Raw genomic sequence first — 24410 nt, 5'->3', positions numbered from 1 at the left:
CTAAATAGGCAGAGTTTCTGTTGATGGGTTTTATGGAGGGTTTTCATATCCCGTTCGTGGAGGGTGAATTTTGTCAAGGGAAAAAGAATTTGAGGTCCGCCAGGGAGCTTACAGGGGGTGGTTAGTGAAAAATTGCAAAAAGAGGTGGCGTTGGGTCGCATGGCAGGCCCCTTTTGGGACTTACCGATGCCGGATTTACGGGTGTCGCCGTTGGGGGTCGTGCCGAAGAGGAAGCCTAATAAATTTTGCCTTATACATCACCTTTCATTTCTTAAAGGGGGTTCGGTTAATGACGGGATTGCGCCGGAGTTGTGTTCGGCAGTATAGGCAGGGAGCTTTGCTGGCTAAAGTGGATATTGAGACGGCGTTTCGTGCACCCGGATAGTCAGCACTTGCTGGGTTGTTTTTGGGACTTTTTTTTTTGTTTATCGGTGTTTGCCCATGGGTTGTTCGGTTTCCTGTTTGAGACGTTTAGTACATTTTTGGAGTGGGTGGCACGAGAGTGGTCGGGATGGGGTTCTATTATCCATTATTTGGATGATTTTTTTGTTCATTGTCTGCCGGGTTCGAAGGGATGCTCTGTGATGTTGCATTCTTTCGAAATCATGTCACAACTTTTTGGGGTTCCCTTAGCGTCAGAAAAAACGGAAGGCCCTTCGACGGCGTTGAGTTTTCTTGGGATGGTCATAGATACTGTGGGTATGGATTGCAGGTTGCCCGAAGACAAAGTTGAGGATGTACAGTGGTTGGTGTCGGCTGCCTCTGGGCGAAAAAAGATTGCGGCTTCGGAAGTTGCAGTCCTTATTGGGAAAACTTAACTTTGCCTGTCGAATTAGGCCCATGGGTCGGATTTTTTGTAGGAGGTTGGCACAGGCGACAGGCTCCTCATCACTTTGTGCGGCTTACTCGGAACTGCGGGAAGATTTTAGGGTGTGGGCGTCCTTTTTGAAAAGGTATAACAGTCGGTCTTTATGGATGGTGAATGGGGTGTTGGCGGCGGATCTCGACTTGTTTACGGATGCGGCTGGGGGGTACGGTTTTGGGGCATACTTACAGGGTTGTTGGTGTGTAGGGGAGTGGCCGACGCGATGGCAGGAAGAAGGCTAGGTGAAGAATCTGGTGTTGCTGGAACTCTTTCCCATTGTGGTTGCAGTGTCCATTTGGGGGGATTTTTTTCAGAATAGGAAGGTGCGGTTCCATTGTGACAATTTAGGGGGTGGTGGAGGCCATTAATCACGTTTCGGCTTCATCACCGCCGGTTGTGTGCTTGCTTCAGCATTTGGTTTTGAGTTATTTATTGTTGAATGCTTGGATAGTTGCGTCCCACGTGCAGGTGGTGAGTAACTAAATTGCGGATGCTTTGTCTCGTTTTCACTGGGAGCGTTTTGGGTGCTGGCACCGGAGGCAGACAAGCAGGGAGCGAGCTTTCCCCAGAAGCTGTGGAATATGCCATTTGGTCGGTTGGAGAATTGGTGAGGGGATCCTTGTCGGCAGGGACTTGGGCGGCCTATGAGAAGGTATGAGCTTTATGGGAAGAATGGAGGCTGCGTTTTCAGGGGTGCGGGTTAGAGGAATGGGCTTTGATGTTGCTTTTTGTGGGGCACTGCAGAGAGGAGGGATGGTCGGTGTCCAGAATACGTTTATGGCAGGGGTGGCTTTTGGTTGTAAGTGTCGGGCTACGTCGGATGTGACTAAATCATTCTGGGTATAGCAGGCATTAAAGGGTTGGAGAAGGTGGTCGCTGGGGGTGGATCAGCCTTCCTTTGCATTGTTGGGGGATATGATGGAGCAGTTGGGGAAGGTTTTTGTATCAGTTACTGAGGTTAGGCTGTTTAAGTTAGCATTTTCTTTTGCTTTTTTTGGTGCGTTACGCATTGGAGAATTGGTTAGTCCGAGTAGGAGCAGAGCGGGTGGGCTTCAGAGAGAGGAGGTGGATTTATTTCATGACAGGGTGGATTTTTGTATTAGGAGGTCAAAAACGGATCAGTTGGGTCGGGGTTGTTGGGTGGTTTTATATCAGGTGGCGGGGTCGGCTGTGTGCCCGGTTTGGTGTCTTAGGGAGTTTTGGGGGCGAGAGGTTGGACCGTTGTTGGTTCATGACTTTCTCGTTTCCAGTTTATCGCGGTATTCCGAGTTTGTTTAAAAGGGCTGGGTAGGGATGCCTTATTGTTTGGGGGTCATTCTTTCCGGATCGGCGCGGCCACGGAAGCGGCTAGGAGAGGGTTGGATGAGGAGGTAATTTGTCGATGGGAGTCTATCCGGTTCCGGTCCTGTTAGGCCGGCATTGTTATAAAATATACATTATACATCCATAGCTCTGCTGCATGCACATTATACATCCACAGCTCTACTGCGTGTACATCATACATCCACAGCTCTGCTGCGTGCACATTATACATCCACAGCTCTGCTACCTGCACATTATACATCCACAGCTCTGCTGCCTGCACATTATACATCCACAGCTCTGCTGCCTGCACATTATACATCCACAGCTCTGCTACCTGCACATTATACATCCACAGCTCTGCTACCTGCACATTATACATCCACAGCTCTGCTGCATGTACATTATACATCCACAGCTCTGCTGCCTACACATTATACATCCACAGCTCTGCTACCTGCACATTATACATCCACAGCTCTGCTGCCTGCACATTATACATCCACAGCTCTGCTGCATGTACATTATACATCTACAGCTCTGCTGCCTGCACATTATACATCCACAGCTCTGCTACCTGCACATTATACATCCACACTTCTGCTGCCTGCACATTATACATCCACAGCTCTGCTGCCTGCACATTATACATCCACAACTCTGCTGCCTGCACATTATACATCCACACTTCTGCTGCCTGCACATTATACATCCACAGCTCTGCTGCCTGCACATTATACATCCATAGCTCTGCTGCCTGCACATTATACATCCACAGCTCTGCTGCCTGCACATTATACATCTACAGCTCTGCTGCCTGCACATTATACATCCACAGCTCTGCTGCCTGCACATTATACATCCACAGCTCTGCTGCCTGCACATTATATATCCACAGCTCTGCTGCCTGCACATTATACATCCACAGCTCTGCTGCCTGCACATTATACATCCACAGCTCTGCTGCCTGCACATTCCACATCCACAACAGCTCTGCTGCCTGCACATTATACATCCACAGCTCTGCTGCCTGCTCACTGCATACACACAGCTCTGCTGCCTGCACATTATACATCCACAGCTCTGCTGCCTGTACATTATACATCCACAGCTCTGCTGCCTGCACATTATACATCCACAGCTCTGCTGCCTGCACATTATACATCCACAGCTCTGCTGTATGTACATTATACATCCACAGCTCTGCTGTATGTACATTATACATCCACAGCTCTGCTGCCTGCACATTATACATCCACAGCTCTGCTGCCTGCACATTATACATCCACAGCTCTGCTGCATGTATATTATACATCCACAGCTCTGCTGCCTGCACATTATACATCCACAGCTCTGCTGCCTGCACATTATACATCCACAGCTCTGCTGCCTGCACATTATACATCCACAGCTCTGCTGCCTGCACATTATACATCCACAGCTCTGCTGCCTGCACATTATACATCCACAGCTCTGCTGCCTGCACATTATACATCCACAGCTCTGCTGCCTGCACATTATACATCCACAGCTCTACTGCGTGTACATCATACATCCACAGCTCTGCTGCGTGCACATTATACATCCACAGCTCTGCTACCTGCACATTATACATCCACAGCTCTGCTGCGTGCACATTATACATCCACAGCTCTGCTACCTGCACATTATACATCCACAGCTCTGCTGCCTGCACATTATACATCCACAGCTCTGCTGCCTGCACATTATACATCCACAGCTCTGCTGCCTGCACATTATACATCCACAGCTCTGCTGCCTGCACATTATACATCCACAGCTCTGCTACCTGCACATTATACATCCACACTTCTGCTACCTGCACATTATACATCCACTGCTCTGCTGCCTGCACATTATACATCCACAGCTCTGCTGCCTGCACATTATACATCCACAGCTCTGCTGCCTGCACATTATACATCCAGAGCTCTGCTACCTGCACATTATACATCCACAGCTCTGCTGCCTGCACATTATACATCCACAGCTCTGCTGCATGTACATTATACATCTACAGCTCTGCTGCCTGCACATTATACATCCACAGCTCTGCTACCTGCACATTATACATCCACACTTCTGCTGCCTGCACATTATACATCCACAGCTCTGCTGCCTGCACATTATATATCCACAACTCTGCTGCCTGCACATTATACATCCACACTTCTGCTGCCTGCACATTATACATCCACACTTCTGCTGCCTGCACATTATACATCCACAGCTCTGCTGCCTGCACATTATACATCCACAGCTCTGCTGCCTGCACATTATACATCCACAGCTCTGCTGCCTGCACATTATACATCCACAGCTCTGCTGCCTGCACATTATACATCCACAGCTCTGCTGCCTGCACATTATATATCCACAGCTCTGCTGCCTGCACATTATACATCCACAGCTCTGCTGCCTGCACATTATACATCCACAGCTCTGCTGCCTGCACATTCCACATCCACAACAGCTCTGCTGCCTGCACATTATACATCCACAGCTCTGCTGCCTGCACATTATACATCCACAGCTCTGCTGCCTGCACATTATACATCCAGAGCTCTGCTACCTGCACATTATACATCCACAGCTCTGCTGCCTGCACATTATACATCCACAGCTCTGCTGCCTGCACATTATACATCCACAGCTCTGCTGCCTGCACATTATACATCCACAGCTCTGCTGCCTGCACATTATACATCCACAGCTCTGCTGCCTACACATTATACATCCACAGCTCTGCTGCCTGCACATTATACATCCACAGCTCTGCTGCCTGCACATTATACATCCACAGCTCTGCTGCATGTATATTATACAGCCACAGCTCTGCTGCCTGCACATTATACATCCACAGCTCTGCTGCCTGCACATTATACATCCACAGCTCTGCTGCCTGCACATTATACATCCACAGCTCTGCTGCCTGCACATTATACATCCACAGCTCTGCTGCCTGCTCATTATACATCCACAGCTCTGCTGCCTGCACATTATACATCCACAGCTCTGCTGCCTGCACATTATACATCCACAGCTCTGCTGCCTGCACATTATACATCCACAGCTCTGCTGCCTGCACATTATACATCCACAGCTCTGCTGCCTGCACATTATACATCCACAGCTCTGCTGCCTGCACATTATACATCCACAGCTCTGCTGCCTGCACATTATACATCCACAGCTCTGCTACCTGCACATTATACATCCACAGCTCTGCTGCCTGCACATTATACATCCACAGCTCTGCTACCTGCACATTATACATCCACAGCTCTGCTGCAGTAACACCTTACAGAGTTTATAGAGGTATAATATAGTAAAGTACAGTATACATCCTCCCCTGTACACATGACATCTGCTTGTGGCTTCACTGCACATCTAACCCCCAGTCTCCTCCTCTCCAGCCTGGGACTGATCACATGGCCCTGACGTCATGAAAGGTCCTTCGGCACACTAGACTATATCATGCATCCTGTTCTATGCGTTCCGTTGTTAAGGTAACGGACTAATCCAATGCATGTACAGGGGGTTAAATATATACTCTGTGTGTGTTCAGAGACACTTTCTAATATCTCTCTTCACTATATATCCTGGACAATGATATGTGCGTGAAAATAACTTAATGAGGGACTGATATTCTGCTCTCAGCATTACACCCCCCCCTGCGTGTAGTAGTTCAGTCTGTGGACGGTTGGTCGGTGAGAAGCATGGACTAGGTGGGCGCTCTGGAGAAGAAACAAGTGACGTCAGGAGGAAGACGGAGAGCTGTAGAGCCGTCCGTGCAGGTGACAGGTGTGGTATCCCCCCTCCTTTACAGCTCTGGCCTTCTGTTACTTTGTAGGTAATCCCATTGTAAATGTGTTACATGTACTTATAACTTCTATAGGGGTCGGTGGTAAGTGTCTGAGCACTGGGGCACGTGGTGCCATGGCACTACTCCAACAGGACCAGTGGGATCCAACTGGTGGGACCCCCAGCGATCATATGTGGGAACACAACTCCCAGATTGCAGCCTTTAGTTGTGGTCTGTCAGGGTCAGTCAGATCCTGAGTCCGGCAGCGCAGTGGTAAGACTGAGCTCCGCTGCTACCAGCACCGTGATATTCTAGGACTACAACTCTCAGTATTCTTCCTCCGAGTCCCCTCCTGCAGGATGATGTGGGGTCCACAGAGATGGCACTAGACAGCTGTGTGACAAAAGTGTCACCAAAACACTGGCGGCAACAGTCAGTAAGTGATGTGAAGCCTTATCTCTGATCTCCTGACCTCATAAACATTTATTGAAGCCATATTCTTATCAGTTTGATAAGGGTTTAGCTATAAGGAAGGTTTATGAGGCGCTAAGAATGAGTGGAGAGGTGGCGGCACACGTGCAGGGTTCTCTTCATTCACTTCCATGGGAGTTCTCAGCTTCATCAATGTGTCCCATGAAAATGAATGAAGAAAGCTGTGCTCATCTTTGTCCAGGTTCAGACCGAAACCTGGACATAACCCTGTCTTCCCTCCTTCAGCATGGAGCATGCCGCATAGCGCAGGACAAGGGCTTTTTCTTTACCTCCAGTGACGTAGGCGGCTTTTCATGGGTATGCTAGGTGGAGACTTCCGCCTAGCAGTGAGCGCAGTGACGTCACTGGAACTAATGGGCGGTCTTTAGACCACCCATTAGAGCCGGTGATGTCAGCAGGATCAGTGCTAGGCTGAAGCCCCTGCCTAGCAGTGTCAGAATGTAAACGAAACAGCCCTTGTCCTGCGCAAGGGGGAGCATCAGAGCAAGAAATACTCTGATGCTCATCTCATTCACGCTGAATGACTGAAGAAGGGGCTCTGTCCTGGTTCAGCTCTGAACCCCAACAGCCCCTTTAAGGGGTTACTCCGGTTTCAACATGTTATCATGATGCTAGTGTGCAAGGCTTGTTACTGGAGCTGGGCATGGGCAAACTGGGAACTGAAAGTGGCCCTGGAAAAAATAAATAAAAAATGTTGTAGGCGGATCCAAATTGATAAAAGGCGGGGCAACACAAGTAGGCAGGGCCAGCAATACTGTAGTGCAGCACGAAATACCAGAGTGGAGCACATCCTGCCTCAGCAGAAGCAGATACCCAAGTGCAGCACATAATACTGCCACCTTCACCACCTGAGAACAGTGATACAGATGAGCTCAAGAGGGCACCTGTGGCCGTTGGCCAGGTACATAAGTAGCTGATGCTCCTAGTATTAATTATGTACCAGGCCAGCAGCCATGAGGAGGGTTCGAGTGGCCCCTGGACATTTGCCCACCAGGAAGTTTCCCTGTAGGGTCTCTGGCCAGTCTGCCCCTGAAGCAGGGCATCTGTGTGTCCAGCAAATGACAGATTTTCTCCCTTTGAAAGTAAACAGTGAAGGTTGCTGTTTAGTTTAGACAAGCTGTGGACTATATTAACAAATATATATTTTGGGATGCAGTGGTGCAAATGATGTTTATTTTTGTTTTTATTATAGGGAAAGGGGTGATTTGAATTTTCCTTTTTTCTTTTTTTTTTACATATATGTGTGTGTGTGTGTATGTATATATATATATATTTACCTTTTTTAAACCCCCCTAGGGGCCCTGAAAGTGCAATCATTACTACTGCTATTACTGAATACAGCATTGTATGGGAAATTCAGTATATTCCAATGCAGCACAGCCAGCGGCAGGCCTACATTGGATGTGAGAACAGCTTCATGGTGTTTGTATGCTCTCCCCATATTTGTGTGGGTTTTCTCCCACACTCCAAAAGACATACTGATGGAAAACGTATATTGGGAGCTTCATTGGGGACAGCAATCAATGCCAGTGTCTGTAAAGCTCTGCGGAATAGGTAATCGCTATATAATAAATAATACAAATAAGCCTGGTAGCCTTGTACAGGCTCCAGCCTATGACCACCAATGAATGACTTCTCAGATCTCAGAGCAGGTAAGCTGTTTTGGCCCTGGGACTGCAGTGCTGTAGGGAAAAGCCACCTCAGATGCCATGGTTACAAAAGACCCTGGCATCTGAGGCGTTAAATGTTTACGATCGGCATTGCTGGTTGTGACAAGGAGTAATGGCACCGCCCTAGTTGCACCCAGGGGTTTAATTGGCATAAATCTGCTGATTTTCTATACAGTTGGGCCACATAGTCAAACAGGACCAAGGCCATTACAAAGTACTGACGAGCGTGCATCTAGCGTGTAACTTGGATTCCTAATGATGTATCTGTATGAACTAGAAGTAATATATTATATGCCAATCTGCTCGGCTCCTCCTGCTCTGTAACCTGCTGCCCGCCATTCAATATGACCGGTTCCATTTATGGAGTTCAATAATAATTGACATTTTATTTCCAGGGCCTAGTTCACTGCTACAGGAAATGTTCTTGTCGTTAATATCTTTCAGATTCTGAGTCCAGTGTGGATCCCAGCGGAATGGAAAACTACATCCTTTATGAAGAGGTTGGGAAAGGGAGCAAGTCTGTCGTATACAAAGGTAGAAGAAAGGGCACAATCAACTTTGTGGCAATTCTCTGCATCGACAAAAGTAAAAGGGCAGAGATTACAAACTGGGTAAGTATAGATGTATAGTGTCTTATAGTTACTTAAAGGGGTTCATCCATATGTGATCAGTGGGGGTTCCTTGCACTCCCGCTGATCAGCTGTTTGAAGAGGCCGCATCACTCCGCGATTGTGACTTCTTAGGAGGATGAACGTGACGTCGGTTGGCTAGGAAGAGGCTGGAGCACAGCAGGATCTTACAACAGCTCATCAGCGGGGGTGGAAGGAGTCGGGTATTGATGACCTATCCTGCAGAATAAGTCATCAGTATTATACTCCCGGAAAATCCCTTTAAGATGAGGTGAACTGGAAATTGTGAGGGTTAAACCGACTGTGACATAGACTGGTGTTACACTGCGCCCGTGGTCCCACAACCAAAAGATGGCTGTGTGGCCTCACTACTTAATGGAAGGGAATGAGGTTGCAACGTAACTCTCTATCAACCACAGTTCCAGAATCACCAAAAATTCAACACTGCTGCATATTACCGCGACTCTGGGGTCGCGGTAAAATGCGAGTCCCGTTGTGACCCTATTCACTTCCTTCATGTTGTGAGGCAGTGCTGCTACACAACAGAGGATCGCTGCGTAGCACCAGTCTAATCCCTTAAATCATGTTGCTCGTAAAATACCCAGAATAATGTGACCATACACTTTAGATGAAAGTCGACCAAATGCTATCTCTCAAGACTCCTCCCAGATCAGCTAACAGTACAAGTTCATTTGGGGGTTCTCCTGGGTGAAAGGAAGGAGGAGGGCCAAGAGCTGAACTAGTGAATGGCGCGGTCTGCCCTCGTGCGCACCACCGCTCCATTCAAACAAATGACTCGGGCTCCCCGTTCTCATCAAGTCTATGATTCCACTGAAACTTCGTTTAGTATAACTTTCCGTTTTTTTTCTATTTAAAGGCTATGTACACCTTCACTGGCAATTATTTTTATTTATTTTTATATTTGCATTTTACTCATTTGGGGCTGAAAATTATATTTTCAATTGGTCTTTATTAAAATATTGAGCCGTTCGGTCACAAAGGGTTAACTGTTTTTCTAGCTGTGTGCATCCTACTTTCACCTTCACTTTATGCAATCATCCAATAACCCTTATCTGTAAATTACTAAAAGGTCATAAACACTTAATTAAGCCACATTCTTATCAGTAAGATAAGGATTGAGCTTTGAGTGTTTATAAGGTCAGAGAGCAGAGATAAGGAGCCCTCTGCCTCATGGAGCAGAGATAATTCCAATCCCTCTATTAGAGCATCTCAGCCCTGTACAGAGAAAATCACTCCATATTTTTATTAAAGACAAATTTGAAAAAATTATTTTTAGCTCAAAATGAGTACAATGCGGTATTACGGTTCTGTAACGCAGCTACATGCATAAAGTCTTGCCTTAGGAGCCTACAGGTCTCTCCATGTGTCCCCTTTGCTACATTATGTATATTGCTTTTAGTTTGAGGAATTGGTGAATATTGAATGACAGTTCATCAGTGTGTGTGTAAATATACAGTGTATTGTGTGTATATAACATTATTATTATTTTTTTATATTTTAGGTCCGCTTAACACACCACATTAAGCATAAAAATGTGGTTACGTTTTATGAGTGGTACGAGACCAGCAACCATCTGTGGCTTGTTGTGGAGCTTTGCACAGGTAAGGAAGCGTTGTCCTCTGATCCATTTACTGACCATCAACAAGATCGTTACAATCTCATTCTGTTCCACTTGATTTCTGGAGTAGTTATTGTCTGCACTGTTAGTATTTCATTGCTTTTGGGATCTTCCTTTTTCCTCATTTGCCCAGTATCAACTCATGTGAATGCAAAGGGAAGTAGTGACATTAGATTTAAAGTACCTGGAGGGGCACAACTGCGGGCAAAGTTTAATTTTTTTTTATCAATTTCAGTTTAAGTATTTACTGTGAAGTGAAAGCAAAATCTTTTATACATTTTTTTTAGTTAATGAAAGTTGTAGGTTGTCTATACATTTGTCATTTTCAGGAGAGAAGTCTAATTGCCAGAGCAAACAAACCTTTATTACATATGCAAATGAATCGGCAAGTGCCCAGTGGGCAGTCTGAAGCCTGCCATGTTCCTCGCCGACGGTCTCCTATTTCACTCTCTTCGGCACTGACAATGTGGAGCTGGCAGTCAAAACCACAGGGCAGGATTTATGGAAATGAGCCTGAACACTTGCAGTCTAGTTTGCATATGAATAGAAGTTCCCTTTTCATGGCCCTAAAGGTGTGTGTTCACACCTATTGTGAGCGCACTACTCTTTGCTGTAACTAGATCTATGGGCAGAGAGTAATTGACACCCTTTAAAGGGTATCTGTCAGCAGTTCTGTACCTATGAAACCGGCTGACCTGTTACATATGTATTTGGTTGATGAAGGCATCAGTGTTGGTCCCATGTTTATATGTGTCTGCATTGCTGAGAAAAATTATGTTTTAATATATGCAAATGAGCCTCTAGGAGCAACGGGGGCGTTACCGTTACACATAGACCCTCTGCTCTCTCTGCAACTGCTGCACTTTGACAGAACTAGGCAGTGAAAACACGGCTTGTCAAAGTGGAGAAGTTGCACAGAAAGCAGAGCCTCTAGATGTAACCGCAACAGCATTGCTCCTTTTTTTTTTTTGAATATGATAAAAAAAATTACAAAAAATTCTCAGCAATGCGTGCACATATGAACATGGAACCAACACCTTGCCTTCAGCAAGGGCCCATGTAACAGGTCAGCCAGTTTCATAGGTACAAATCTGCTGACGGATGCCCTTTAATCATGTTTTCCCATGAATCAAACTTCTGTTAGTGTTACTTAGGCTACTTTCACACTTGCGTTCGGAGCGGATCCGTCTGGTATCTGTACAGACGGATCCGCACCTATAATACAAACGCTTAGATCCGTTCAGAACGGATCCGTTTGCATTACCATGAACAAAAAAAGAAATACAATTTTATTTTATTTTTTTTGTTCATGATAGTGCAAACGGATCCGTTTTGACTTTACATTGAAAGTCAATGGGGGACGGATCAGTTTGAAAATTGAGCCATATTGTGTCAACTTCAAACGGACCCGTCCCCATTGACTTACATTGTAAGTCTGGACGGATCCGTTTGCCTCCGCACGGCCAGGCGGACATCCGAACGCTGCAAGCAGCGTTCGGGTGTCCGGCTGCTGAGCGGAGCAGAGGACAAACGGTGCTAGACTGATGCATTCTGAGCGGGTCCGCATCCACTCAGAATGCATTGGGGCTGTACGGATCCGTTCGGAGCCGCTTGTGAGAGCCTTCAAACGGAACTCACAAGCGGAGCCCCGAACGCAAGTGTGAAAGTAGCCTTAATGAAACCTAAAACCACAGCACTTCTAATTCATAAATGGGACTTCAAGTGAATCTGTCAGCAGTTTCTGCTGCCCTCAGTTTTAAATCCTAACAGCTCCAGCACCTGCCAATGTCTCCCCATATTCATGAGCTCACGGCTATCTCCGCCCACTTACCTCTGGCAGGTTTTTTCCAATTGAATCGGCAGCAGGTAGGTGGGGAAACCAGGAACTCATGAATATTTGGGACTCCTCACTATGCACTGATGCTGTTCAATACTAGAATTTGGCAAAGCAGCTGGGTCAGTTAGAGAAAGTAATGTGGCATTTTGCTAAGGTGATCTTCCACTAGTTTAAGTTGCCCTTAGTGAGGACACCAAAAAAATGATGGCAGATTCCCTTTTAAGGGACACTAAACCATGAAAAATGACGCATAACCTGCTCAGGAATGTTTGCCTGTAGTCCTTTCTTTATATACATCTGTAAACTGCTGCAGAAAGCAGTTAAACAGATATCCTGCAGTCACTGACGTGCCTCCTTTCTCCCTGCCTCTCCAGCTTTGGCTCACGGGGGGGGGGGGGCTTAAAGGCTATGTACACCTACGGAGGCAATTTTTGTTTATAATTGCATTTTACAAATTTTTGGCTAAAAATCATATTTTCAATGGCCTTTATTAAAATTATTGAGCCGTTCTGTAACAAAGGGTTAACTGTTTTTCTAACTGTGTGACTGATACTTTTACCTTCACTTTGTGCCCTCATCTAAAAAAATCTTATCTCTAAACTACTAAGAGGGCATAAACACTTATTTAAGCCACATTCTTATCCGTAAGATAAGGACTGAGCTATAATGAGTGTTTATAATGTCAGAGAGCAGAGATAAGGAGCCCGTCAGCTCCCCAACTGACGGGAAAAGAAATAAAATCCAGAGGCTGCTACTAGAGCATTTAAGCTATTGTGGGGACTCGTTCTGGTAGATAGGATTAGCAGACGCAGTATAGAGGCAAAACAAGTTCTTTGGATCAAACAGTTGAGTGTTTTATTCACACTTTAGGCAAGTGACAAAACAAACAGTCATATTCAAACAAAAAGTCACCTTGCTGTGTTGGTGGTAATTCACGCGCTGCGGCAATTCTGCCTCAAAGAGTCCTTGCTGCTAGCAGCACCAACCTGTTTTTGCGCCAAACAGGTAGCAAGCCTTCATCCAGACACAAGGCTCCCAGATCCCAACACCGAGACCTGGCTTCTGAGCCCAGCTGCCTATTTAAGGACAGCCAGGTGCTGCCAAAACCCGGACCGGCATTTAAAATTCGGTCCGGTATTTGACCTCACCTGGCTGTAAATCAGCATGGAGGAAAATACCTGTTTTCCTAGACCAAACCCTTACACTATGTACAGAAAAAAGGATTCCATATTTTTTATAAAGACCAATTGAAAAAAATAATTTTAGGTCAAAATGAGTACAATACAATAATAGAAAATTGGCTCAAAAAGTGTACATAGCCTTTAACTACATTCACTTTGGATACTGAGTTCACTGTTACAGAGGTGGAAGCTGAAAAATGTGGCAGCTTTTTACGAAACCTCCCATGTTTGTGTGCAGGGATAATAGATAGTGTCAGGCCACTATCACATTACAGAAAGTGCTACCAAGATTCCCCAGGTGCCTGAATGCCAAGGTTTCCTATGTAGCAAGGAGGGATTTCTCACTGTGTAGGCAAATTTGACATTTATCACTGTTTGAGAACTGGATCATTGATATTGTGGAGCTGTACACACTGGCCATAAAATGTTATTTACACTGTACAAGTAATCCAGCTTTTCTAGGACCCTGAACTATGGTGTTATTTAGGAGTGAGGAGGGAGATATATATTTGTAAATTTAGTATTCTGCAGTCTATTACAGCTCTGCATTTCTGCAACCCAGCTATCCCAGGACCCTAAAAGATATAAATGCCTTGCTATGGCATTATTGAGGAGTGAGGATGGGGATTTATCTTGGTAGATTTAGGGCTGGTTCACCCGACCTTGCTGCGTTTTGCAGTCTGCAAATTGCGTATCTGCAAAACACTGATGCCGCCCGTGTGGCTGTTGCATTAGTAAGTGCCTTATATTAACTTTGTCTACATGATAAATGCCATTTGCTGAGGTGAGACAATCTCTTTAATGGTTTTACCGTGACGAACATGCCATTTAGGCAACCAAGACAGTTGCTGAAAGTAAACCATGGCAGAACGTAACCTCCTTCTCCCACCCTATTGTTCTGAATACACACGGGGCTTCCCTTTCTCTGCCATGTTGCCAATGGTCACTTCATGAGATCGAAGGAGCACCGTTTCTGGATACAGCCATGTGAAGCTCTAAGAATAGACTGTGCCCCTTCATGTCTATGTTTTTCCATTTTTATCATTCTGCTTTTGCAGTACAAAATGCAAACGTGCCTCTATTTCCCTGTACATAAATCATATTAAATACATTGCAGGAGGCTCTCTTGAATCAGTCATTGGTCAGGATGAGCACTTGCCTGAAGACACCATTCGAGAATTTGCGGTTGATATTATTTCCGGACTCCGCTATATCCATGAACTTGGCATACTTTTCTGTGATCTGACCCCTCGAAAGGTAAGACCAGTTCTGTTGTATGGATGCTGGATTCTACTGCTTGTACGAACCATGCGTCCTCCCATGTGGCTTCATTATCGGACAGAATCTAGCTCTTCATGCCATTTTATTGGGACACCAACATCTTAAGGTCAAACTATGTTGCATCAAAGCACGTACAGCCAGTTTTTATTTTATTTATTATGACTCATTTAATATGACTCTGTACAATACGTACTCTCTCTAAGGATACGTCAATGGGTTCTGTGCAGATTTTACCCTATGCATTGCAAAGGATGAAATATGCAGTGAAAATCCACAACATAAGTTGACATGCTGTGGATATAAGTTCCGAACCTCTGGTTGATTTCTGTGTGGATGCCATATGGATTGTTTTTTGTAACTTGTGGATGAGATTTCATAAAACCCACCTTACTGCTATTTTACGTGATGGGGATTTTCCCTAATGTTATGTGCACATGGGCTGGATGCACTGTGGATTTTTACCATAGTATAGCAGGTGAAAAATCCACTGCGTTTTCTGTAGCAGCAAAAATCTCATCCACACGCTGCATAAAAAAATCCATGCAGCAATTGACCTGCTTTTTGAATTTTCACAGCAAATTTCACCCTTTGCAATGCAGAAGTCAAATCTGCGCGTGTCAGGAATCATGCACCGGCCGTATGAATTTGGCAGTCTGCAAAACATAGATTCACAACAAAATACGGATGCCGTCCGTGTGCATTCTTTATTTTGCAGAACGGAACAGCTGGCCCCTAATAGAAAAGTCCTATCCTTGTTCGTTATGCAGACAATAATAGGACACGTTCTATTATTTATTAATTTTTTGCAGAATAGACATACGGAAACGGAATGCACATGGAGTAACTTCCTTTTTTTTTTATGGACCTATTGAAATGAATGGTTCCACATACAGTCCGCAAAAAAACTGAACGGACACTGAAAGAAAATACGTTTGTGTGTATGAGTCCGTCAGTCAGACCTCTCAGTGAATCTACAGCAGATATTTTCTGTTACCATTTTTGCCCTATAAGACGCGCCTGCCCATAAGACACACCTAGGTTTTAGAGGAGAAAAATAAGAAAAATATATATTTTTCTTCAGACTTCAGCTCAGATCCCCCAATGTTAATCAGACCACAGCTCAGAGCCCTTAACAGACTCCAATGTTACAGACCTCAAATCAGACCCCCTGTGTTAATTGGACCTCAGCTCAGACCCCCAATATTAATTAGACTTCAGCTCAGACCCCTTAATAGACCTCAGATCAGATGCATAATGTTTATTAGATCCCAGCTTAGACTCCCAAATCAGACTTTAGATCAAACAAAAAAAAAAAGAGAAAAATCTACTCGCTTCTCCTGTGCCATTGCTGTTCGTCCTGAGATCCATTGCTCTTCCTGCCGCTCTGTGCTGTGACCCGATGTCGCACAGTGCGAGGCCACAGAGCTCGCTGACATCCTCACGCTGTGCGCAGGTCACAGCACCGTGTGCGACGCTAGCAGGCGAAGACCACAGAATGCTGCGTACAAAGCACTGTATTCACCGCTCCCTGGTCCTACTATACTAATGAGCACTTCCATAATGGAAGCGCTCATTAGTATTCGCTCTATAAGATGCACTGACATTTTCCCTCCCACTTTGGGGAAAAAAGGGTGTGTCTTGTATAGCACAAAATACAATACATCCCTTGTAGACTTGCCCTTGTACATGTTTTCTTTTGTCTGTATACATCTGTCCACCAGTGGACACTGGCTGTATTCTGTCAGGACTGCACTACTCTTATGTCCCATGCACACCACCGTATCCATTTTGCAGTCTGCAATTGTTGCTGTAAACCTTCAAATATAAGATAGCCCAAGGTAAATTTACCCTTTAAATTGCTAGCACTGGACAACAGCTGGATTCTATTTATCATACTGGCAGTGTGCTTGGGAACGGACGTCCGCACTGTCCCAAAGGGTCGTCCTTAACACAACCTTTGTTTACAACAGCGGGAGGTCAATGAGAAGGCCATGGACAAAATCTTCTTTAGCTTCTCTTTCTGAGACTAGGAAATGATTTAGGCTTTTGTCATATTTGCTGGAAACATATTTCTGCATGCATCTTTTATTTTTCCCAGGAAAAATGCTGGACACCATGACGAAACCCGACAGACCCTATGATAAGTCAGTTGGCGTCAGCCATGTGACAGATGCATCATATCTTGAATTTCGTTTTTCCAAAATTGAACAGAAAAACAAAATTCAAAATGCAGATGTGAACTCAGCCTTAAATGGAATTTGTCATCCGAAAATTGTCTAGATCATGTTTTTATGTTACTAAACATACAACTTAAATAACCTATTTTTAAAGAATTTTAGGTGGTTATTTTTTATCTTTCTTTGTCAATATCTATATAAAAAAAACACTAAAATCCTACAGTTTTCACACTGGCCACTAAGCCTAATAATAGGTGCCAGTTCTTGGCCTGTACAGATCACTTTACTGCAGTTATCTGCTTATCATTACAGGCAGGATGAAATGTCACCTATATAGCTAGATAACATAAGAACTACCATTCACAATAGGCAATATCACAGCTACTCCCCCCCCGACATCTGCAGAGGTCACAGCATGTGTCTATGTGGCTGCTTTAAAGCATATCTCTAAATACTGTTAAGAACAGCTCAGGCAAGATGGCGCCCCCCATAATCATGTTCAGCAACCTGAAAATCATGTTCTGATTTTAAATGGGTTGTCCAGGCTTTTTAATATTGATGACCGATATCAGATTGGCGGGGTCTGACACCCGGCACCCCCGCCGATCAACTGTACGGGGAGACTGCGCACGTGCCGTCTCTCTTCCTGTCCGCTGCTATTGTTCCATAGACCTACAGCAGCGAGCAGGAAGACAGAAGGGAGACGGCACATGTGCACTGCGCGCGCCGTCTCCCTGTACAGCCAGGACCCCCACCGATCTGACATTGAGGACCTATCCTCAGGAAAAAAAAAATGGTGACATGTTTCCTTTTAAAGAAATATTCCACTATAACAAATTGAATGTTTTCTGTCAGTAGCAATGCAGTAAAGCTTACAATACAGTAATGGACTTTGGCAAAAGTATCAGATTTCAAGATGTCAAACTGAATGATTGTAATACTAGCACAATGCGTAATGGATTCTGGCTTATATTGTATCATTATTATTATTATTATTATAATTCATTTTATTTATTTCTATTTTTTCATATCTGTTGAAAGATACTTCTGGATGGACCTGGCACCTTGAAGCTAACAAATTTCAGCTTTTCTAAGGCTGACGGGGAAAACCTAGAAGAGTTTTTTGCAATGGTCGGATCGGAGGAAAATTCAGGCGAAACCGGGGAATCTACACCACGACGAAGCCTGAGGAACCGTATTAAAGGTGAGTAAAAGAGTAATGTAATTTTTAGGTTAGGCTGGGTTCGCATCACCGTTTAGTTTTCCGTTCTTCTGATCCGTGAGAAGGATAGAAATATAAACAAGAAAGAAAAACGTATCCTGTAATTTAAGCATCCGTTGCTCAGTTATGCACATTTTGCATCCGTTTTAGCCATTTCCGTCCGAGATCAATCATTTTAGATGGGGGGGAAAAAAAATAACGAATCTCAGACGCAAATGACTAAAACGGATGCAAAATGTGCATAACGGATGCATAAAATACAGGATCCATTTTTTTGTTTTGTTTTCTGTTCTTCTGACGGATCAGAAGAACAGGAAACTGAACGCTGATGTGAACCCAGCCTTATGGACAACTTTGGAGCCAATTTTTACAGATTTTTATATGTATTTTAGACTAAAAAAGTTTTTGTAATGGGTTTTTAAAAATGTTGCTTTTTTTGGTTCTGAATTCTATGTATCACAGTATATAGCAAGCTGCATAATGCTGTTCAAAGTGAAATCCATCAGACAGCTAATCCAATGGCCCAGTCTCCTTCCCCTCTCTCTTCTTTTGAATGATCTTCTAAGCTGAATTATGACCAAGTCAAAGTTCAACTTTTTGGTCATAAATTAGCTTGGAAGATTGCTCAGAGGTCAGAAGAAAGCTGGCTGATGAGCTTTTTGAGATTTATCACAGAACAGCTTTCTGCAGCTGCTGTGTACTGTAAATATAGAAGATGCAGTGACATGCTTACCATGTACGCAGACCATGCAACTGCTATGGGGCCTGGTGTGAATGGACACTTGCCGCTGAATTCATACTTCCGTACATAAATTGGCAAAATATTCCTGCAGCCACCTCTAGGGGGAGCTCAGTTCAAAGAGATAATTTTTTTTATTTTCTTACATGTGCCATTGATTTCAGTGGTAACTGTATACATTGTATGCACTGAGCTCCCATAGTGATGACTACAGGCAGACAGTTTTGTCATGTACAGACAGGAAGCAGGCATTTACCTGAATGGCTGAGATTTATCAATGAATATGTACTTACAGATTTTCAGGCAGATTTGCCTTGGCATTGCTGCGAAAATCTGTAGCAAACCTGCAACTAGATTTTTCAGCACTCCTTTGTCTATGGCATAAATTTATGCAGTACCTGAATCCACCCTTAGACCTCTTTCTGCATCCGTATTTGTAAGCCAAAACCAGGAGTGGGTCCAAAACACCGGAAAGGCACAAATATTTCTATGATGGCTTTCCTCTGTAGGTTCCACTTCTGGTTTTGGCCTACAAATACTGATGCAAAATACTGACCGTGAGAAACAGGCCTTAGGGTATGTTGACATGTTGGATATGCTGTGGATAATCCTTTGGTGAAAAATCCACAGCAAAGAGATTTCAACAGATTTCATCATACACAACTAAAAAAAATAAAGTGCGTAAATCAACATGCGGTGTGGATTTTAATCCACAGCAGATGAATTCTTTATGCAGATTTTACTACTTTGCAATGCATAGGGTGAAAACCACATCAAAATCTGTATGCAACACATGCAGACTGTGATGTACCCTAATAGAAAAATTGTCCTTGTTTAATTTCTCCATAGCCGTTTATATTGTTTGTTATAAGCAACATAACAATTAAAAAAAAATTTGGTCACAACCTTGTTTATCAAAGCTGCCTATGCATATAAACCGTACCAATAGTGTAGAATAGTAATAGTCAAAATTCTGGGTGAGGTCGAGAACATTTCAGGCTAATGAGGAACGGACAGAATATTCCTTAGATATTAACGGATTTGAAACAGTTCTCTCAGCTGCTGCTGGAGTTTGCTGTTGTCACCACTCCTTTCTGAAAATTCTTGAAACTCTGTTCTAACTTTCAGGCTGATTCAGCTTTAGGGAAAGGAAGAGGAGAGTGGGGAGGAAAATGGGAAAGGGATTCAGGTCTTATTAAGGAAACACAATGGAATGATTTATTGGAATTGTATTATTTTCCTTAAGTGAAGCTCATAGACTGTCATCTCTTTATTTAGTGCAACAAGTATATAGGACACCAGAGGTGCAGTCCAAAATTGAAGCACATGCATCACCTTTGTCTTTGATGTGAAACCAGTAGAGCAGAGCTTATGCATATGATGTGGCGTGGTCAGAAATGATTCCAATATTGATAGGAGGTTCTGGACCTTATTAATTCAGTTTATGGAGCTTCATTGTCTTTTAACCCATTAATTAGTGTCTTAGGTTACCTGTCTTCACTGGGTGACCTTGCTAAGTTGGTGGTGTGGAAATATCATATATGGGTATGAAACTGGTGTCCAGCCATTGGTTAAATAACATCTGCAACTAGGACAGAATATATTCCATTGAGAATGTGCTGTGACTGTCATAAAGGGATCTCTATTCTACTAGATGGGGCAAAACCAGGCCAGCTTTGCATACCTCCAGTATTTTTAAGTAAGCATTAATGGCTCCTGTGGCCCCAGTTCAGTTGGTGTATGTCTACTAGTGTCACAGGTTAAGGGGAAGGAAGAACACCAAATGCACACCACAACGAATAGACAACAATCTAGGTCTCAAAGGCTAAGGAAGAGGGATGGTGACCGCCTAATAATGCCTAGGCCTTTCTCCAACTCATGCCGGTATGAGCAGATCCTGATGGTGGAAATACTCATAGACCGGATACCTAAAGTCCTGCTAAAACTGACGAGCCCGATAGGTAGCAGGGGATGAGACAGCTGGTTCCTCCTGCGTCTCCCTGAGGCCTAGAAACAACACACACCAGATAATAAGAAACAGCGAAGGCAGCAAGAACTTAGCTTAGAGATCTATGGAGAAGCAGGAGATCCAAGACAAACCAGCACTAGCAACTCCAAGCAGAAACTATCAACCGCATGGTCAGCAGTGTGAGGCGGATCTAAATAGAGCCTCATCACTGGTAACGAGTGGCACCTGAGGAGAGGTGAGATCCTGCCAAACAACAACATACAGAGAGACCTGTCAGATAGCCTCACATGCAGCAAGTCTATCCGATCTTCTTACCCCTCTCACAGGAGGGAGCAAGTATCATGTTGTACTGTGGATAATAATAGTTAGACATCCACATTTCTTCCCCTATTTGAAGAAACACAATTGTTGTGTAGTTGACTCCTAAAGGGGTTTTCTTGGCTCGCTCATCTGTATACTGTACTGAAATTGTATGTGATATGTTATTCTAGGGTCTCCAGTTTATGCTGCGCCAGAAATAATCAAGGGAGCAGATTTCTCCATATCAAGCGATCTTTGGTCTTTAGGATGTATCTTATATGAAATGTTCTCTGGTAAGTTGCCCCAAACACTTTATGATCTACTATCTCTTTAACTTTTTCGCCCCTCTATAAAATGGATGTCTTAGCTGAACAGACATTTAATCAGTAGAAAAACTTGTTGCAGTTGATGCTAATGCTAGAAAGCTCGTTCATGCCAAGTTGTGCACTCCATTACTAGATTACTAGAAGTCTAGCCCAGGTTACTTTTTGATGGGTGGAAGCGATGTGCATCCATTTTGTTCCTTACCACTTCCGGTGCTCTTGCTGTTTGGTTGTCTGGCTGCAGTACTGCCATCCTGTAAACTGCTGAGGCCAATGATTGGCTGCACGGTGACCTGCGTGCACAGAACGTCACCACTGCAGCCAGGAAGGTGATGTCCGGAGCCAGTGCTGGAAGTGGCAGGGGAGAAAAGGGGTAAGTATGGCTTCCTTTACTTTTGTTATTTAAGAGCATTTAAACAGCTGCTCGTGTTTTAATGTAACTCAGACAAGTCCTTTATGTCTTAGCCAGTAATGCAAACCTGCATGTGAACGTTTTTACAATACATTACTGTAGTGTTTCTCATCTCATTCGTCCTAACATTCTTATGTCCTTCATTCACCTTGCAGGGCGTCCTCCGTTTTTCTCTGAAAGCTTCTCCGAACTGGTAGAGAAAATTGTAAATGAGGATTTTGGTCCACCACGAGGTATATTATTTCTGCTAGATTTGTTGCACCCAAGCATGCTACTAGATATATCTTGCAGGCTGCTGAGATCTTTATCGATGTAGTTATTACTGACTGTAGTACGCTACTAGTAGTGCTTTGTAACTTCTCAAAGACTTTGTGGAAAATTATGAACAGCTGTGCAAGTTTTTTGGCCATTTATTTATTTGCTGTTTCTGCAAAAATTTGGCACTTGCCAAAGTTGAAAAAGTGGGCACCGTTTACTGAGAGGGGCATGACCTAAAACTTTCACAAATTTGCTAGCTACAGCACTGTGACCAACTTACTGCTAGAAGTCGATCAGTGCTGAGATCCTCCTCCGCCAGTTGCTGGCGCCTTGATACGTCCAGCGCTCCAGTCTCTTTATGGCTGCTGTTGGCCAGGCACGTAACTAGACCTCTCCATCAGCGACCTCCATTGAGCATGGCATGGGAAACTAGCACATGTGCAGTAGTGTTATTCAATGAGCATGGTCCTGTGAGCGGACGGAAATGTCCCATCATCATGAACTAATAAAACTCTTCTTTATTGGATCTGTCGAGGATGCTGCGATATCTTTGCTCTAAAAATCTAATCTATCTCGCTTTCTAAATCTGTCCATCCAGTTTTATGTGAGAATTATTCTTCACCTGTTTCTTCATTTCTCTTCTAAATAATTTGGACCAGGACCATCATCTGCTAAGCCCTCTCCAGAGTTCCAGTCATTACTTACTGGCCTGCTGCAGAAGGACCCTCTAAAGCGGTAGGTATTGGTATTCGGATGCTAGTATTCTTTGAGCAACAAGGGTTAAAATAAAATAGTATTATTGGTGAGTTCAGATGTGGTGGATTTCTGATGCCAATTCTGCACCACAAATCCGCAGTAATTTACAGTACATGTGGATAGGATTTTGCCGCGGAATCGGTGCAGATCCACTGCAGATTTGCAGATCAAGCCTTGTAGGATTGACTTTGTTACTATTGAATTTGATGATAATACTGTATCTGATGACTAGGGAAGACCCCCCCCCCCCCCCCCCCCCCTTGAAACGCGTTACCCTGTTCCCTTGTTTTATCTTTTTACCTAATAAAGGATCTCTTCTTCAGTTTAGGGCTGAGTATCCCCCTCTTTTTGTCTTTTTGTTTCCCCCCCCCACTATTTCCTTACTGTATTTCAAAGACTATAACAGCAAGAGGGGTCAAACGTACTTATGTGTCCGAAAAGGTTGTTCTTAGAACACAATATGGAAAGATGCAAGTTATTTTTCAGCTTCAGTAAAAAATGGAGTAAATCCTGGCAGGACTCCTGAAAGCCCTTCCTGTATCAGTGTGTATATAGAGAAGGCTGTCAGTCACTGTGTGTGGGCGGAGTATTTAGGAGTGGACTCCGTCTTTTCTAGGAGTCCTGTGAGTCCAGCTCCATGTCATATATACCGCAGAGACCAGCTTCTCACCCTCTCAGATAAGGCAGCATACACAAAATCACTTCTCGGGTTCAGTTTTAAAAATGTATCCTTGAAAAAGTTCTTAATTCTTGTCCTTATCTAGTAATGCAGCTGTCTTCATGTCTTCTAGATGTACCTGGACCGAGTTATTGAGCCACTCTTTCTGGAAAGATGCATTTTTGGGTGGTGACAATGATGTCCCGGATGTCAGCACCCTGAGGTATGGAGCGATAAACTTTTGACCATTTACATTTTTTTTCCCGTTAAGCCATTTACTGTATAGGATCATTTTTTTTATTTATTATATTTTAATAGCACAGGCATTTTTGCATGTGGTGATGCCCATGATGTTGTTTTTTTTTTTTTTATTGTTTTTTTTTTTTTTTGGGGGGGGGAAAGGGAGGTGATTTGAATTTTTTATATTATTTTTTTTTCAAAACTTTTTTTATTTATTAATTTTTTTAAACTTTTTTGTTAGGTCCTCAATTGGTCCCCAACTTTCAATCATCAGATTGCAATTTGTATAGAATAATGGAATCTGCTCCTTTTATTCTACACCAAAAATCTTTATGTCAAAGTTCAGTGCTGCCACCTGCTGGCCTAAACTGTAATATACAAGTAATGAGCCTGGCTCATTACTGTAAAGCAGGCATGCTCAACCTGCGGCCCTCCAGCTGTTGTAAAACTACAACTCCCACAATGCCCTGCTGTAGGCTGATAGCTGTAGGCTGTTCAGGCATGCTGGGAGTTGTAGTTTTGCAATAGCTTGAGAGCCGCAGGTTGAGCATGCCTGCTGTAAGGCCCCTTTCACACGAGCGAGTTTTCCGCGCGGGTGCAATGCGTGACGTGAACGCATAGCACCCGCACTGAA

General features: G+C 44.0%; 1 protein-coding gene across 5 annotated transcripts in view; it reads left to right on the top strand.

Moving 5' to 3' along the window:
- The first annotated feature begins 5635 nt into the window (after window positions 1-5635).
- Window positions 5636-24410, top strand: part of ULK4 (unc-51 like kinase 4) — a 708846-nt gene continuing 690071 nt past the window's right edge. For 2 of the 5 annotated variants that reach the window (XM_044293414.1, XM_044293410.1), the window contains exons 1-9: window positions 5706-5992; window positions 8600-8766; window positions 10307-10406; window positions 14559-14698; window positions 17941-18103; window positions 21321-21422; window positions 22020-22097; window positions 22782-22857; window positions 23670-23759. In XM_044293414.1, the coding sequence (XP_044149349.1) occupies window positions 8629-8766; window positions 10307-10406; window positions 14559-14698; window positions 17941-18103; window positions 21321-21422; window positions 22020-22097; window positions 22782-22857; window positions 23670-23759 (887 nt within the window). In that variant the 5' untranslated portion in view covers window positions 5706-5992; window positions 8600-8628. The other 3 variants (XM_044293413.1, XM_044293412.1, XM_044293411.1) reach the window with 3 other exon arrangements.

This window comes from Bufo gargarizans, chromosome 5 (genome assembly GCF_014858855.1).
Source record: "Bufo gargarizans isolate SCDJY-AF-19 chromosome 5, ASM1485885v1, whole genome shotgun sequence".
Classification (NCBI taxonomy): Eukaryota; Metazoa; Chordata; class Amphibia; order Anura; family Bufonidae; genus Bufo; species Bufo gargarizans.
The sequence above is the reverse complement of the archived record's forward strand: the minus strand, read 5'-3'. Positions and strand labels throughout refer to the sequence as shown.